The following is an 18,658-nucleotide window of genomic DNA, read 5'->3' on the forward strand; positions in this document are numbered from 1 at the left end:
ATTGGCAAGTAATGTATGTCTCAATATTGATTATACAACAAGCTTCTTAAAATCCACATTTTGTGATAGTCTATCAAAAGTTTCGGCTCGCGATTTGCGCTTGCATTAATTGTTAAAATGTATTCACTCATTCATCTTATTCATAATTACCAAAGTTCTTGAAATGTCCGGTTTTCAGGCCATGATTTCGTGCCCTACTTAGGCATATTAGCTTAAGAGATAGGAGAAGATGGGAGAGGTTGTAATAGAAATAAGTAACAGAAGTCATGAATGTAGAGAGAGAGAAAAAAATTTGAGTACAGGAGGAGAGAGGGACGGGGGAGAAAGTGGTTTTCAAGGAAAGAAAGGGAGAAATAATCGAGATAAAAGCGCTGATGGGAAATTTAAGTTTAGCCAAACTATTTCTTTTCGCTGAGCAATTCAATTAGGAATGTTAAAAAAGTATAGAATAATGATAAAAACCATACAGCTTTGGAAAAGAAGCGTTGTTAGTTTTACACACAAAAAAAATTTCAGTGGATAGCATTTTCGGCAGAGCTATTGTGGACGGAGCATTTGTCCCTACATGCGGAGCAAATGTCGACGGAGCAACTGTCCCTACATGCGGAGCAAATATTGGCGGAGCAATTGTCGCCGGAGCATGTGTCGTTCGGGTAGCATTTATCGCCGGAGCATTTGTCGCTAAATGTGGAGCAATTGTCGGTGGAGCAACTGTCGGCGGAGCAGCTGTCGGCGGAGCAACAGTCGGCGGAGCAACTGTCGGCGGAGCAACAGTCGGCGGAGCAAATATCTGCGGAGCAAATGTCGGCGGAGCAAATGTCGACGGAGCAAATGTCGAGGAGCAAATGTCGCGGAGCAAATGTCGAGGAGCAAATGTCGCGGAGCAAATGTCACGGAGCAAATGTCGCATTTTGGGGAGCATTTGTTACCGGAGCAATCGTCGCCGGAGCATGTGTCGGGTTACCGGGGCAGAGTGCCCCCCTGACGAGTCACAACACATGCAAGGAACGTATCCCTGCCCCCCTGACGTACTCGTAAATTTATTTTCTGGTGCGAAATGTCTTTTACTTGTGGTTTGAAGACTTTTTGGGGGGCTTGTCAAATTTTGGGGCGGACGAATTTGCCCCCCCCTTGGAAAATCCTAGTTACGCCACGTAAACTCTAGAAAAATGTGAACAAGAAATATAAAAAGAGCCAATAGGGATTAAATAGTCGAGTTTTGTTCTATTTGAACTAACTTGCTCACTGGTTAAATTGAGATGAGAATAAAAAATAGGATTGTGATTATCGGGAATAAGGGTGCCATATAAAATGATTATAGGCCATCACAGCCCATAATATAAAATATAAAATAAAAAGTGGTATTATAAAACTTAATGATAATTAGGGAACTTGCCTTGTAACAAGCTTTGCTTTTTTGCATGTTCCCCCATATTCAAATTTGTTCATTATTATTATGCGCTTTATCGTTCAGTAACATAAATTGTGTAATTTGTATGTCTGAGTTATATAATATACTTTGTGATATCATGAATATGAAAATAAAATGAAATGAAACTTAGATTGTCTATGGAAAGAACAGTTTTTAATAATATTTAAGATTATATTGGGAGATGATGCAGCATTCAATATTTTGAGCAAACATTAGTGTTTCATTAACGTCATTGATTTGATGAATGTTGTCAGTGACTCATCGTACACCAAACATGAAGAATACGGTGGGCCAAATAATTTCTAACAAAATCACGCGCTTCCACGAAGATACCGGATGACCCCCCCCCCCTCTATATTCACGAGAGCGTATTTAAAGGATATTTGTATTCGTTATTATAAGTTATAATCATAGGCCTATTTAAAAGTAATTGGAATCCGATATTCATAAATGGACTTATTATAACTAAACTCCCGTGATGCAGTGGATATAACCGTTGCTAAATAAGCTAAACGTAGTGATTTGTCACGACCAAATTCTTGTAAAAATTGATTGAGCGAGCGGAGCGACCGCGCGAGAAATTTTGCAATTTTTTAATGAAAACGTAGGCCAATTAAAGCACTTTGATAGCATTTAACGATGAATTCACACAGTAACAGCATTATTTATCATTTGATGATTATTTTTTGTATGGAAAAGTGGGGGGATGTATCCCCCATCCCCTGGGATTTATGCCTGTGATATACCGCGCGGAGTGAAAAACAAGGTCTACGGCCGGTATAGCTCTGTGCATGCGCTATAGCCAGGGATAGCCATGCATGGAGCAGGTTTTTATGCCCGGGCGGTGAAAACGTCCGGAAATGCTAAGACGGACAAACAAACCTGATGTCGTCCACCTGTCCAAGCATATCCGTCCGCCCGGACATAAAAGACGTTTTGCCCGCTGAAAATCTTTTGTTGGTTGCCCTGACAAACGGGAAATGTCCACTTATGTTAACAAGGGGCCTAGCCAAAATCAACTAAGACTCGAGGGAGAACTTGTCGCTTGCCTGGGCACTCTTCTCGTAAGTACAGTAAGTACACTCTTTTTGTAGGTACAGCATAGAGGGCGCCTCACCGTAGGCAGACCAGTGCTTTTAGGATCTCCTGATTTTTTTAGTGATTTTTTAGGAATTTAATGAGTATGCAAGACATTCATGTTGCAATTTGGCAACCAGTTTGTGCATTGTGATGTTCTGACTTTGGAGGACTAGTGTTTGTGACATTTATAACGGATTTTTGCAGTTCACCTGTTTCCTTCATCAACTGGAACAAGTTCATGAGAGTAAGCAATACACCATATTCTTACATGTACATGTACTCTCTTAACACTGAACGTTGGTGAACTAGTCAACCCAGATAACAATAGATTGCGTTGAATCTTCTTTGGAACTTTAATTGTCTACTTAATCCTTATTGAATAGAAGTGTGTAGTGACTAGAGCCTATAAGGCATTGTAATCATGTCCAAATACTATAGTACAATAGTTTATGCGTGTAATCTAATGGATACTTTACATTCATTGAGTACCATGGTTTTATGAACTGCACCACCATAAGTTTCTGAAATACCATGTATCCTATTATCAAAATAACTGTGCATCCTTCCAAATAGAATGTGGGGATATTAACCCCAATTCAGGCCCTGGTGAACCGCGTAGCCAGGATTTGATTTTGGAGGGGGCGGTAAGTGCACGCGAAGCCTGCCAAGACTTAGGCTACATGTAGCGACTTAGCGGAGCGCGAAGTTTTTGATACATCATCAAATTCAAATCAAAAGAAGGCGTCTCCTGCGTCTCTAGTACCCTTATCAACTCGAATTCAATTGAATTGCTTGTTTTCAAAAGAAATTATGAGCTTGTAGATTTGAAATACATATAAGATTGAAGAATTCGAAATAATTCCTCTTAACGCGCGAAGCTCGGAAGCTAAAACGTTTTTATGAAAATTGGGAACAGAAATATTACAAAACGCCTCTACCTTGGTCATATCAGGGAAGCAAAATGTTGTACGAAGAGCTAGAGAAGATTAACGTCTGTTTAGGTTTTGTTATTCTTGTGACAAAAAGAAGAAGGAAAACAAGAAAGCTATACATTTCTTCCCTTTTCTCATGTCGCTTTTTCTTTTTCACGTTTTTCTCTTCTTTTTTTTTCTTATTGGGGGCGGTTTTTTTTTTTGGGGTGGAAACGCCCTCACCGACCCCCTGGTTACGCGCCTGGACCAGAATACGAAAACCTTAAATAGAATATAGGCCATCTGTACTTCATGAAATTCGAGTTCATAGTTATGGCTTCAGATTAACACCCTGTGTTCAGAATACAATCAAGAACCAACACTTATCAGCTAAACCTATATCTCACCGAGGAAAAAGAGGGGGTAGAAAACTTCTAGCTACTTTGGATAAATCTAAAATTTTGAATAATCGTCCTGCTAATGTACTTGAAAAATATCATCTTCAACTTGAATGATATCAATACTGTAGATCATACATGTAATGTTGTTTTTTATAACTATATTCAGAGAGATTTCTCGAAGATTTTATTTTTTAAATACTATTCCCTTGTAATTATAAATTGTTAAAGATATACATGTATATACATATTGATTCTTAGTTTGCATTTGGAAAAAAACTTTTACAATTGTTTTTGCATGAATTCTGATTCAATTATGTCAAAGGTCAAGTCCACAACAGAAAAATGTTGATTTGAATAAACAGAGAAAAATCAAACTAGCATAATGCTGAAATTTTCATTAAAATTGGATGTTAAATAAGAAAGTTACGACATTTCAAAGTTTTGCTTATTTTGCACAAAACAGTTATATGTACAACTTGGTAACATGCAAATGGGACAATCGATGATATCTATCTCACTATTTCTTTTTTTTTTTTATTGTTTGAATGATAAAATATTTCACTTTTTACCGACTTGAAAATGAGGACCAACTTGACTGAACCATATAGTATTAAACGATGCTAATTCCACATGTTCAGGCAGGAATTAATTGTTGTTTCACTTGACAATGAGGATAAAATTTGAATATTTCATGTATTAAAATACAAAAGAAACAGTGAGTGGATGACGTCATCACTCTCCTCATTTGCATATCGACCAGAATGTGCATATAACTGTTTTGTTTTGTAAAATTAAGCGATAATTTAAAATGTCATAACTTTCTTATTTTACAGCCGATTTTGATGAAATTTTCAGTGTTATGCTTAGTGTATTTCTATCTTTTTATTCAGATCAACTTTTTGTTGGGGTGGACTTGTCCTTTAATGATTTTGTTTTAATCATTATTTGAACATGTTATGTAGAATGAGGAAGAATGCTATTATGTTTTAACAAAAAAGTAATATATACAATGGATGACAGGGGAAGATCCAGCCTTCACCAATAGTGGGGGGGGGGGCAGGAATTTTTTTCAGCCACGTTTTTCTAGATCGGCCGCGAATAGTTGATTTTTTTTTCTTTCAAGGGGTAGTCCTATAAATAATCACTTCTTAGCTTTGTTCTTTTAAATCAACACAAATATAATCTCACAATCTATATTTAAACAGTGAGAGCGCAAAGCGCGGGCTTCATGTAATTCTTTTGTTGTTGAAATTTTATGTATTTTGTCCTAAAATTTGAGCATTCTGGGCAATGTTTGTAGAGGTGTGTATGCAAATAAATAATTACTATATACGAGCGCGAGTAGTATTTTTTTTAACTGATAGAAAAGGGACCTGTTAAGGACAGCTTTCAGCAAGCCATGAAGACGTAACATATTTCAACACTCAAATAATGCAAGCACGAAGCGAGAACTCAACATTTTTGTTTTACATTTCTTCCTAAAGAATAGAAATTAGAAGTGTTTTTTGTAATCGTGAACAGGAAAGTTATGCCAAAATAACCGAAACAATTGATGCGATCACGAAGCGCGAGCGGGAATTTTCAAGATTTGGATCTAAAACGGGACACTCTATTTATGTATTGTAAGTCATGAAAAGGATGAGTAATTGGGGATCTTCCTACATTAATAATGCGAGCGCAAAGCGCCAGCAGAATATTTTTGATATTCTAATCTAAAACTGTGATAATTTGAATATAGAACAAGCTGCGTATCTGAATAAACATGCGCGCACGTGTTTCAGATTTAGCCCTAGAATCTGGGCATTCTAAATACATTTTTATCATGAAAATAAAGAGAGCTCAATCTAAGGTCCATATTATTTTAAGCACTTTGTAGGAAAATTGTGAGATGGATATGGATCGCACTTAATTAAATCCTGATATTTTTCATTATCATAACTTTGAGTTTTGACATATGACCGGGACATTGTAAGGACATTATGTAATCATATGAAAATGATATATCTTCCAAGCGCGAGATGAAAATTGTCGACATTCCATTCTGAAAAAAAGAGGAAATTTAAATATTTGATTAATATCTTATTTGTTAATCTAATAAGCCTAATGAGAGGTGAAATCCATTAATATTATGGTCTGAAAACTGGACCTTTTAAGCACTTTTCTAACCATGAATCGGATGCATGAGTTAATATATTTCTAACAATGAATGTGAGCGCAAATTGCAAGCCGAAATATTTGATAAACTGTCATGAATTGGGGATTTTAAGTAGTTTGTTACATGTATAGAATTAATATATACATAACTCATCAATCAAAATGCGAGCAAGCAGCGCTAGCTGATAAACGTTTTGACAATCAAACCAGTCCTGAATAGGGATATTTTTTTAAAAGTTTATGGAACACACGAAAATAATAGGTACCTGACAAGTTAAATTTTGCTAGTGCGAAGCGCGAGCAGAAAATATTAATATTCAGACCATATAACTGACATTTTACAGTGCACTTAAAAAAGGTCAGATTTGTAAATCAAACAAATAATGAAAGTTCTATTTCGGATCTTAAATATGTTTTGTATATTCACTTCCAAACTTGATATTTAAGTTTCATATTGAGCAAGATTTGTAAATCACCCAACAGCCGATGCGAGAGCGAAAATTTTATATACTGACATGAAAGATTTTCTAAGTCTTCCTCTCATCTTATTTTATTCACTCGTCTTCCTCTTCTATTTTTTCTCCTTTCTTTTCCCTACCTTTTTTTCTTCATTGGCTCTATTTTGCTCCGAAAAATGGGGGGGGGGGGGGGGGGCTCGGCTCCCCTGGATCCGCCTACGGATGGTGTCAGAAAGAAAGTTGACCGTTTGTTTTTTTCAAATTAATTTATTAAATCGAATTCGATCAAACATTTATTCACTTGCGATTGACATTTCAAAGGTTACATCCAATTTCATATGGAATAAACATATCAATAATATAGTAATATAACAATGAATGTAAATAAAATGTAATCTATGAACATGGAAGAAAGCGTAAAACACGGAGGAAGGCGTAAATGTGTTCATCATACATTCGTTTTTTTAATGGATGAACGTTTGCCCTTGTAAAAGATAGGCAGTGCACCATTTGACCTGGATTTCCTTGCTTCTTTTTATTCCACTACTTCAGTAAATGGGGGATTGAATAATTATTTTTCATTTAAAGTTTCCTCCTTTTTCCTTGAAAATTAAGCATGTAAAAAAAAAACTCTTCTACGACGGTTGACAAACTATATATACCGTTGGACGTTACAACGCTTCTGTTCTGCGAACAAATCGTTTTGATATTGAGAACGGGGTGTCACTCGTGTCGACGCATCGAAAAAGTAACGCGTAACCATAGCACTATAGGCCTACGCTGATTTACCCTCGAAATCCGTCGTATAACGAAACCTCAGAATGACGCAGGCGCAGATGGTTCAATCGTCAATTCGGAAGCACCCGTCGTGCAGAACGAAAACATTCTAATTAGGAGATCGGGATGACAGCAATTGTCTTATTGACTGAAGGGTCTTTTAATCCATCTATCTTGTCTGGGCTACCAATAAATTATATAACCGCAACACACACGGACCATTTTCCAACATTTTGCAATCACAAAATCGTCAAATAACAATACCAATAGCGAGCTGTAAATTGCTCAATCATCAGTAATTTTAGTCTTCGATACAGAAAGTGAAATGGGACGGATTTAAGAAAACAGTAAGTGTATTGAAAATGCCCGTCGAATTTAATAGACCAGTTCGTAGTTACTTCATGGACAATTTTGGTCAAATGACCTTTCACCTCTTTCATTATGACAGGCAGATTTCAAAGCAAGATATTACGTAAGCTTGCCTTACATAGCAGGATGAAGAAATTGAATAGACCAGGTGACTAGAATAGCACACCACTGAACACTTTATGAAGGTATTTGTTGCATTCCTACTTTGAATGCATATCACAGCATGTTGCACAATGTACTTGATAAACTGTGAAATACCAGTCGTTCGTGGACGCATTGTTGTTTTTTGTGGATGTAAATGAAAACCACTATTCAAAAGAATATATGACTAATCAAGACATCAAAGTTGGTGCTTATCTCATTAGATTTTAAACCACCATGTCACTTTAGTACAAATGACCTTCCTCTGATCATGCATAGAATCTTTTGATCATGCGCAGAAAGGAACTACGAACTGGCTTATTCAAAGCAAAGCTGGGAGGTCTTTGTCAATTCTGGGGCCCGTTGCAGAAAGAGTTGCAATCAAACGCAACTCTAAAAATCACGCGCAACTTGATTTTCAACCAATCAACATCGCGCATTTTGGACTTGAGATTGATTTTTTGACTTGCGATTGATTTTTTGACTTGCGTTTAAACGCAACTCTTTCTGCAACAGACCACTGGTAAACTGGAACAGCAGTTTCCTCTTAGGTTTCGGAGTTCAGGATTCAGTAATGTTTGACAAAGACTTCTTGGTTGTGCCTTTTCATGATGGGCATGATTTGACAATAGGTCTTACATTTTCCATGCACTGGAATGCTTCGTAGAAGCGAACACCCCCTTAACAATACACTTAAAGACACAACAAGGGCACCGTCAGTCTTAGTAGCGCGGCGACCGATCGATTTGTAGCCGGCATAAATGAATAAATAAATAAATAAATAAGTTAATAAAAAGAAAATGTCTCGTGTGATAAAATCACATCAACACACTCTTCTTCAGATCTATGAATCTAAACAAAGTATGACTGATCAAAATTTGCAACTAGGCGATAAAGCTTTACTCTCTATTTCATAATTGTGATATACAATTCAAGAGATTTATGATAGCCAGGTTGGGACATGTTTACTGTCAGCCATGGGCGGAAATCCCAGGGGGGACGTGTCCCCCCTTCTCCAAATAGTAGGGGGACACAATATCAAATGTTTCCCTACTATTTTTGGTCTTTTATGATGACAAGAATTACATCATTCAAAATTGAAATAAAACATGTATTTTAGGACAGGATGACCTTACTTTTGATATGAATTTTTGTCTTCTTTTTTTTTTGCTTGTTAAATTTATTTTCTTGTGGTGTTACCCTTCCCCCCCCCTTTTTTATTGTCAAATTTTCCAGCCCCTTGTACCCTACCTTCTGGAAATGATTTCCGTCCCTGCTGTCAGCATGTAGTTATATGCTTCTCTCGCATATTTGTCAATGTATAGTGGATAAATGTGTCCCTTATATCAAGCGATGAAAATGAATATTCAGCATTAAACGTCTTTACATCACTATTCTTTTATGAAAAAAAATTGAATGGAGTTTGTCCAGCTTCGCAATCAACATTAGGTACATATTTGGTTGGCACATGAATGAAGTGATTAAAATGTTTCAAGATTAGACTTAAAGAGCGAAAGTTTCTCATTCATGTCATTGTAAATCCTGCTTTTAAAAGTAACTGAAAGATAAGGAAGACATTGACATTATTACGCCTTTCACTCTCTATGTTTTTTCATATTTCTGTGATGACGATGTTTACATCGGTTATGGTTGATGATGGCAGGGGTGGGGCCAGCGGATGATGGTCGCCCTTTGCCGCTTGAGCAGCGAATCTACATGATCAATAACACCTGGAACTGATTTAATGTGTTCTCGAAAGGAATATGGATATAATCTTCAAGATTCAGTTAATATCCAAAGCTCCTTATCTCTAACCTAACATCTTTCATTAAGAATTTCATAGCCTAACTTTTGTCTTCTATTCTTTATTCGAAAATATTCTTCTTTTTGACGTTTCATGATGTCAACAGCTTTCTCGTAAATCAAGATATCTTCATACAACGCTTCTCTTACTTCAGCACTATTAAGTAAATCTTGTTTCATCTGTTTGATAGACGTGTTATCCGCGTTTTTTCTTACTTTTCCAGTATTTTTCGGGACTGAATATGCAGCCGTGAAATTCCTTTTGAAAGCTTCTCCAAAAAGTTCGAGGGATAACTGATATTCCTCTAAGAGTCCTATTACCCCGAACCAGTTCTCTAGGTTTTCAAGAATGTAGTGTAGAAGTGCACGACGTTGGGCTTTCGTTATGGTTTCTTTGTGTAGAGCCTTTTGTTGGAACCAGCATGCGTCTTCGCGTTTTTCTACGTACGGGATATCTCTGGTATGGTTTTGATAGCGCTTGACATACTCATGAGATCTGGAATCATTCTTACAAGTGTCCGGGAGCATGAGAAGTTGATTAAAGAAGTGACTTCCTTGATGGATCGCCCAAGTAGTGATGGAAACGTCTTTGGGTGACACCGGTCCACACAGGGTAGGATGACTTCTATAACAGTAATAGTACGCTGATATAATCCTGTCATATGGATTACGAAGAACCGCCATGTATGTACAAGGTTTACCCTTCAGAACATCACATATGCCAAAGCTAAAACCTCCCATGAAAACTGTAGGTTTGGATGTCCGCCCGTTCTTGATGTAACTAGTAAAGACTTCGGTATTAGTCTTCCTGGTCAGTTTTACTACAGGCATTTGTGCATTATTACGAACATTCCTTAATACAGACTTAGTTGTGGTTCCTCCTGCCTTATGCAGGTGTACAAAGACTATGCTACATCTCGAGTAATCTTCTCCCAGTCCAAGTCTGGTCCCGTGAATGTAATAGTTGGGCAAGCCTTTTCTATGCTGCGTGGCATTGGCCAGAAGAGAAAAAGTTAGACTCTCACTTTTGTTGTCCATGAGTTGATTCAGTGTCCTGGTATTTTCCAATCTTGTGTCTTGGAAGCCATAAAGGCCCCAAGCTTTTCCACTTTTCGAAACAATCGTTCTTGATAAAAATAAAATAAAGATAGAATATGATAACTTCACTAACATTGAATTGAAAAAAAAATGTTATTTTCGAAATGTCGTAACCTACGTACATGCATATAAACACAATATATATATATTCTATATTTTGAAAATCAATTTTATTTCTCTCTCTTTTTCTCACACTTAAATTCATGTTTGCTTCTTGACTTTTGCACATGTTGATCGAATGAATTCATCATTTACCAAAGAATCACCATACGGAAAATCGATTATTTTAGTTCCTATTTATAGTGCCTGAAAACGCTTAATTTCTAATGCAAGCGAAAATTCTGATTTGATTATTCTCTTAGGCTTGTTTTTATTTACTTCGTCTTTTCATTTACACAGCCATATATGCATGCAATATCATTACACATGTATCTGGTCCCGCATCGAGTCTCGTTGTATAAAATATGGAGTAATGCACAAATATCTTGTTGTGCATGTGCATGAGAGTGCTTTTGGCAAGTAAAGTTCGTAGTATAAATTGCATTGCAAATTAATTGCACCTTACCCAACATTTTACCCATACACATAGTACACGCCCACTACCTCTATCTGTCCCTCACGTGACACAAACACACACATCCATACTCTAGACTTACCCTCTATTGTTTTCATTGTTATACCAGGTAGCTACAGGGTCAGAAGAAGACATTTCGTTTCTGTTCTGCATCCAAGTACCTGATTAAAGTGATTTTTCATAATATTTAGATTAGAAAATATCTTTCTGATACCTTAAAATAGTATGAGCATAAGGGGCAGTAGTCAAAGTTGATGGCAAGTCTGTACATAAAGAGCGAACGCTTGTTGTATATTTTGTCCGTTTTTGAAAGCCCCTGCAACCCACAATCAAGCCTATTTCAACTGATGCACGATGTTGACCGGAAAAAAAATAATTTTCCACATACTCAGATCATTTTAAGCAGTGACATGTATGTCAGTAAGAGTCAGCGTCACTAATATTTTAAATCAGACATCGATAATTATGTAACTTTAACAACTCGGCACAAGCTCACAATAATAATATGGTCCAGCGAAGTTATTATATACTCTACTGCAGTTGAAACTTGTTATCATAAATACTCCGGCTGTATAGCTGAGCCGCCATTAGGTTCTAAAGCATTCAAGGAATAAATCTTGGAGTTCACCAGCTGCCTAACCCTTGTAGCACCACCCTGGTGGTGCTACAAGTGTAGGGAGCTACAAGGGCACGGTGCTACAAGGGAAGGGTGGTACATAGGGAGGATGCTACAAGGGGAGGGTGCTTAATGATAGGATGCTACAAGGGTAGGGTGCTACAAATGGAAGGTGCTACAAGGGTAGGGTGTTACAAGGGGAGGATGCTACAAGGGAGGGTGCTACAAGGATGGGATGCTACAAGGGTATAGTGTGCTACAAGGGGAGGATGCTACAAGGGTACGATGGTACATAGGGAGTGTGCTACAAAGAGAGGGTGCTACAATGATACGATGCAACAAGGGTAGGGTGCTACAAGGGTAGGGTACAACAGGGGGAGGATGCTACAAGGGGAGGATGCTACAAGGGGATGGTGCTACAAGGGTAGGACGCTACAAGGTGAGGGTGCTACAAGAGAAGGGTGCTATAAGGTGAGGATGCAACAAGGGGAGGGTGCTACATAGGGAGTGTGCTACAAGGGGAGGATGCTACAAGGGGCGGGTGCTACAAGGGTAGGATGCTAGAAGGGTAAGGTGTACATAGGGAGGGTGCTACAGGGAGAGGATGCTACAAGGGAGGGTGCTACAAGGGTAGGGTACTACAAGGGTAGGATGCTACAAGGGGAGGGTGCTACATAGGGAGGTTGCTACAAGGGGAGGATGCTGCAAGGGGAGGGTGCTACATAGGGAGTGTGCTACAAGGGTAGGATGCTACAAGGGGAGGATGCTACATAGGGAATAGGGAGGGTGCTACAAGGTGAGAATGCTACAAGGGGAGGGTGCTACAAACGTACGACTCAACAAGGGTAGGGTGCTACAGGGTAAGATGCTACAAGGGGAGGGTGCTGCAAGGGTAAGATGCTACAAGGTGAGAATGCTACAAGGGGAGGGTGCTACAAACGTACGATGCTACAAGGGTAGGGTGCTACAGGGGAAGGATGCTACAAGGGGAGGGTGCTGCAAAGGTACGATGCAACAAGGGGAGGGTGCTTAAGGATATAATGCTACAAGGGTAGGATGGTACATAGGGAGGGTGCCACAAGGGTAGGATGCTACAAGGGGAGGGTGCTACAAGGGTACGTTGCTACAAGGGTAGGGTGCTATAGGGGGAAGATGCTACAAGGGGAGGGTAATACAAGGGTAGGATGCTACAAGGGTAGGGTGCTACAAGGGGAGGGTACTACAAGGGTAGGGTGCTACAAGGGTAGGATGCTACAAGGGGAGGATGCTACATAGGGAGGGTGCTACAATAGGAGGATTCTACAAGGGGAGGGTGTTTAAGGGTAGTATGCTACAAGGGTAGGGTGCTACTTAGGGAGGTGCTACAAGGGTAGGGTGTTACAATTTGAGAATGCAACAAGGGGAGGGAGCTACAAACGTACGACGCTACAAGGGTAGGGTGCTACAGGGGAAGGATGCTACAAGGGGAGGGTGCTGCAAGGGTAAGATGCGACAAGGGGAGGGTGCTGCAAGGGTGCGATGCAACAAGGGGAGGGTGCTTAAGGATATAATGCTACAAGGGTAGGATGCTACATAGGGAGGGTGCCACAAGGGTAGGATGCTACAAGGGGAGGGTGCTACAAGGGTACGATGCTACAAGGGGAGGGTGATACAAGGGTACGATGCTACAAGGGTAGGGTGCTAATGGGGGAGGATGCTACAAGGGGAGGGTGCTACAATGGTACGATGCTACAAGGGTAGGGTTCTACAGGGGGAAGATGCTAGAAGGGGAGGGTGCTACAAGGGTAGGATGCTACAAGGGTAGGGTGCTACAGGGGGAAGATGCTACAAGGGGAGGGTTCTACAAGGGTACGATGCTACAAGGGTAGGATGCTACATAGGGAGGGTGCCACAAGGGTAGGATGCTACAAGGGGAGGGTGCTACAAGGGTACGATGCTACAAGGGTAGGGTGCTACAGAGGGAGGATGCTACGAGGGGAGGGTGCTACAAGGGGAGGGTGCTACATGGGTACGATGCTACAAGGGTAGGGTTCTACAGGGGGAAGATGCTACAAGGGGAGGGTTCTACAAGGGTAGGATGATACAAGGGGAGGGTTCTACAAGGGTACGATGCTACAAGGGTAGGGTGCTACAGGGGGAGGATGCTACAAGGGGAGGGTGCTACAAGCGTAGGATGCTACAAGGGTAGGGTGCTACATGGGGAGGGTGCTACAGGGAGAGGGTGCTACAAGGGAGGGTGCTAGAAGGGTACGGGTGGGCCGCGCCCCTGAACGATACTGTAACATACATGAATCAAAATATGCCGCAATTCCATGATAATATGGAATAGGGGAGGGTGCTACATAGGGAGTGTGCTACAAGGGTAGGATGCTACAAGGGGAGGATGCTACAAGGGGCGGGTGCTACAAGGGTAGGATGCTAGAAGGGTAAGGTGTACATAGGGAGGGTGCTACAGGGAGAGGGTGCTACAAGGGAGGGTGCTACAAGGGTAGGGTACTACAAGGGTAGGATGCTACAAGGGGAGGGTGCTACATAGGGAGGGTGCTACAAGGGGAGGATGCTGCAAGGGGAGGGTGCTACATAGGGAGTGTGCTACAAGGGTAGGATGCTACAAGGGGAGGATGCTACATAGGGAATAGGGAGGGTGCTAAAATGGGAGGATGCTACAAGGGGAGGATGCTTAAGGGTAGGATGCTTCAAGGAGAGGATGCTACAAGGGGAGGGTGCTACACAGGGAGGTGCTACAAGGGTAGGGTGCTACAAGGTGAGAAAGCTACAAGGGGAGGGTGCTACAAACGTACGACGCTACAAGGGTATGGTGCTACAGGGGAAGGATGCTACAAGGGGATGGTGCTACAATGGTACGATGCTACAAGGGTAGGGTTCTACAGGGGGAAGATGCTAGAAGGGGAGGGTGCTACAAGGGTACGATGCTACAAGGGTAGGATGCTACATAGGGAGGTTTCCACAAGGGTAGGATGCTACAAGGGGAGGATGCTACAAGGGTACGATGCTACAAGGGTAGGGTTCTACAGGGGGAAGATGATACAAGGGGAGGGTGCTACAAGGGTACGATGCTACAAGGGTAGGGTGCTACAGGGGGAGGATGCTACAAGGGGAGGGTGCTACAAGCGTAGGATGCTACAAGGGTAGGGTGCTACATGGGGAGGGTGCTACAGGTAGAGGGTGCTACAAGGGAGGGTGCTACAGGTAGAGGGTGCTACAAGGGAGGGTGCTAGAAGGGTACGGGTGGGCCGCGCCCCTGAACGATACTGTAACAAACATGAATCAAAATATGCCGCAATTCCATGATAATATGGACCCTCGTATGGAACTCATTTCTCAGTAACTACCATCCTAAGTTAATGACCATAGTAAAAGAGCTCAGCAGGCAATCACAATTGTGATTTCCATGCTAGTTACGACAAAATTACCATAGCTTTCCGAAATGACTTCAGGGAATATCACCTTTATCATCTGGAGGAAAAAGTTTAAAAAGTGAGCTTTCAATTTACCGGCAATGGAATAGATGATGATTACTGAAGCAACCGAAAGAATGACCAGTATCTTTCTCTGGGATAGGTGACCTCTTATCAATCGGCAATTATCGGCAGCATAATGTTGATCCATCGTACTTCGTGCAATGTTGGAGTCTGTCGAATGAAGATTTGATTCTGTCAAATGAAATGATAATTAAATATAATTTGTTTCATTTTTCCTTGCCGAAATCTCATACATTTACCGCCCCACATTCCCTGGTTGTTTGCAGATGGTGTTTGTTGATGCTGTGTATGCATTTGTTTTCATTCAATGTTATACAGTGCTTCTCACAAAAAACGAAAATGAGATTTATTGATGATTTATCATAACTTAACCACAACTACAATAGATAAATGACCTATCATTTTAAAGCTTAGAATCTCCTCTTTCATTACTTAGATTATTTCCTTTTCACGCATGAGTGAGCAAAAACCATTTGAAGAGGGGATACCAAAAAGTAATTTGGCGGGTTGTATCTGGGTTTCATAGAGAAAACCACATTTCTAAAAAGTTCAATATCTGCTCTTTAATTTGATACCTCAATTGCAGAAAATGGTCAAGAAATATTGATAACTCTGGTTTTAAGTAAAGAACAGGCCGTAAATCGCAATAGAAATACGTGCGTGTGTTTTGAATTTAGACCTAGAATCTGGGCATACCATATACTTATTTATTATGAAAATCAATGATATGACAAAGCGCGAGCGGAATATATTTCATATTCTGATCTGAAAATGTGTCAATTTAAGCACTATTTAAAGCACTGCGTGAGAAATATGAATTGGATATGGATCGCACTTAAAGACCCAGAACGGACCCAAAAATGAAATTGACAAATTATATACCAGTTGGAAGCTTATAAGCTACTAAATACAGCAATGTATGCTTTATGCATTTTCACCGCTTCCCAGCTGAGTATTTTGCTTAAGAATATTCCAATTATCGGGCTTCGAACCCAGCTTAGAAGATAAGCTTTACTGTGCTTTTCACCTGCCTCGAGACCGTGACGTCACGTTGTGTAAGAAGCGTCGTGATTCCATAGGTTTGTACACAGAAAAACTAGGTGATTTTTTAGCTTTCCAGATAACACATTTCACTCTCTTCACTTCTATCACAGATGGATATCACATATATTTTTTCCCACAGGCTTGAATTCATGAAATCTACAGTTTTGAACTAGTTTTTGCAATATTTCATTTCCTGCTTATTTGGCGCAGATTTCAATTCTATTTGCATTTAGATTATGTATAAAAACTTTTCCTGACATAGCAATTTATGTATAATGTGGGCCAGAGGACGGACTGTAATAAAACGGAAGCAGAATAAAAAATATAGTAGAAGAACAATCAGTTAGAATAGAATAGAATAGAAGGAGGAGGAGGAAGAAGAAGAAAAAGAAGTAGGAAGAAGAAGAAGAAAAAGAAGAAGGCGAAGAGGGAAAAGAAGAAGAAGACAAAGGAGGAGAAGAAGAAGACGAAGAAGGAGGAGAAGAAGAAGAAGAAGAAAAAGAAAAGGAAGAAGAAGGGGAAGATGGAGAAGAAGACTAAATTGTAGAAGGAGAAAAACATAAGGAGGAAGAGAAGAAAAAATCAGAAAAAGAGTTTAAAAAATTGGAAGAAGAATATGTAGATGTATTTTAAGATGTAGTTGTATTGGAGGAGAAAAAATAAGGAGGAAGTGAAGAAAAAATCAGAAGAAGAGTTTAAAAAATTGGAAGAAGAATATGTAGATGTATTTTAAGATGTAGAAGACGAAGAAAAGAAGAAAAAAAAGGTAGAAGTAGTAGGAGTAGTAGAAGAAGAACAACAACAACAACAAGAAAAGAAAAGAAAAAAAAGAATAACAGGATGTAGTGGTAGTAGCAGTAGAAGTAGTAGTAGTAGTAGAAGAAGAAGAAGAAAATAAATAAGAAGTAAAGAAGAACGAAATACAGTAGTAGAAGAAGTAGGAGGAGGAGAAGACGAAAGAGAAGTAAAAAAGAAAAAAGGCAGGAATAAGAAGAATTAGAAGGAGAATAAAAGTCAGAAAAGAGTGAGGAAAATTCGAAGAAGAACACAATTGTTCTATCCGGGACCTCCGAACTATTTGGCATATTTTACTTTAGTGTCTGTTAGTGAAAAAAAAAATCCTCCATGTATTTTCAATAGCTAAATTGATAAATGACTGTTAAAATTGTTCGAAAAATTTAAGCGCCTTTTTACACGTGGATTTGGAATCATCATCGTAACGATGATTGAGATTTGTATTTAGAATAATCGGACCTGTCACGCACCCACTCGCAAACTGGGATTTGACAAAAAATTAATTGGAAATCACCTCCAGAGTAGAATTTGAATTTCTGATTGTGATTATAGCGTTTGAGATTCTAATCATGTAACTTAGGTTTCCATGGCGAAGAAGAGTGTAGTAGGTTTCACGGTAGACACTGTATCTTTCTTGGGCAAGTGTTGGTCCTGAAAAGTACCACCCAATCTGGACGTTTCTACAAGGGTGTTCTTGTCTACTCCAATGATTCTAATCATGTCCTGGTTTGGCTTCACACGTGCTAGAAAGTCGTCATAAGCCTGCTTTTTCATTGGAATCATCATTCAAATTACGATTTTTTTTACCGTGTGAAAGGGCGAAAAGTCGGTTCAAATCATGTTATTTCATAGTTTCAGGCTACCCTTGATGAAGTAACGAGAAAAAGAATTGCAGTTGAACTTACCATTAACTTCATGCATAAGAGACCATAGAATGATTTAAACCATGCACAGAATTATTCCACCTTCTAGAAACCCAGAATAGAATCACAACATGCCAAAGTACGAAGTCGATTTTAGATGAAACCAGAAAAAGGTAGATTGGCGAAATATGGGTTGAAAACCCGTTTTCTCTCCTAGCTCAAAGTGTGCATATACCATACACAGTCTTAAGACGCGTTTCAAATGAATAGGAAAATACTGAGAACAAGAGTCACACTGCATTGCACTGTACATGGGTTACCAAAGAACAGGGGCTGTTTAAGCCTCTATTGGAACCCCTCTCTAATCAATATTGTATTGTATCTGGACACTGACGGGCAAATACACTGATCAATACTATTGTACTCTGTTCAAACCATATGTATTTAGATTAAATTTTCGAGTTAATATTTTTTTTACAAGAATACACATATGCTTTAAAGTCATAAATTAGATTATTACCATAACAGAAAACCCAGCGTATTTCACCCCCCCCCTCGTGGGGGGGGGGCACCCAAATTATTTTTGATGGGGTTTTGCCTCACGAAGCTCTGAAATGGGGTCACTGACTAAAAGGTAAA

General features: G+C 39.6%; 1 protein-coding gene across 3 annotated transcripts; it reads right to left on the minus strand.

Moving 5' to 3' along the window:
• Nucleotides 1–9,450: 9,450 nt before the first annotated feature.
• Nucleotides 9,451–18,349, minus strand: LOC121424014. Of its 3 annotated transcripts, none has more exons than XM_041619589.1 (4): nt 18,062–18,349; nt 15,330–15,467; nt 11,281–11,359; nt 9,451–10,652 (listed from the first exon to the last, which is right to left on the minus strand). In XM_041619589.1, the coding sequence occupies exons 1-4, from the start codon at nt 18,075–18,077 to the stop codon at nt 9,539–9,541; spliced, it is 1,347 nt and encodes a 448-aa protein (XP_041475523.1). In that variant the 5' UTR covers nt 18,078–18,349; the 3' UTR covers nt 9,451–9,538. The 3 variants fall into 3 exon arrangements, with proteins under 3 accessions (XP_041475523.1, XP_041475522.1, XP_041475521.1); XM_041619588.1 differs by having other exon boundaries at nt 9,451–10,649; nt 15,330–15,488; XM_041619587.1 differs by having other exon boundaries at nt 15,330–15,488.
• Nucleotides 18,350–18,658: the final 309 nt, after the last annotated feature.

The sequence above is a fragment of the Lytechinus variegatus genome, chromosome 11 (genome assembly GCF_018143015.1).
Source record: "Lytechinus variegatus isolate NC3 chromosome 11, Lvar_3.0, whole genome shotgun sequence".
Lineage (NCBI taxonomy): Eukaryota > Metazoa > Echinodermata > Echinoidea > Temnopleuroida > Toxopneustidae > Lytechinus > Lytechinus variegatus.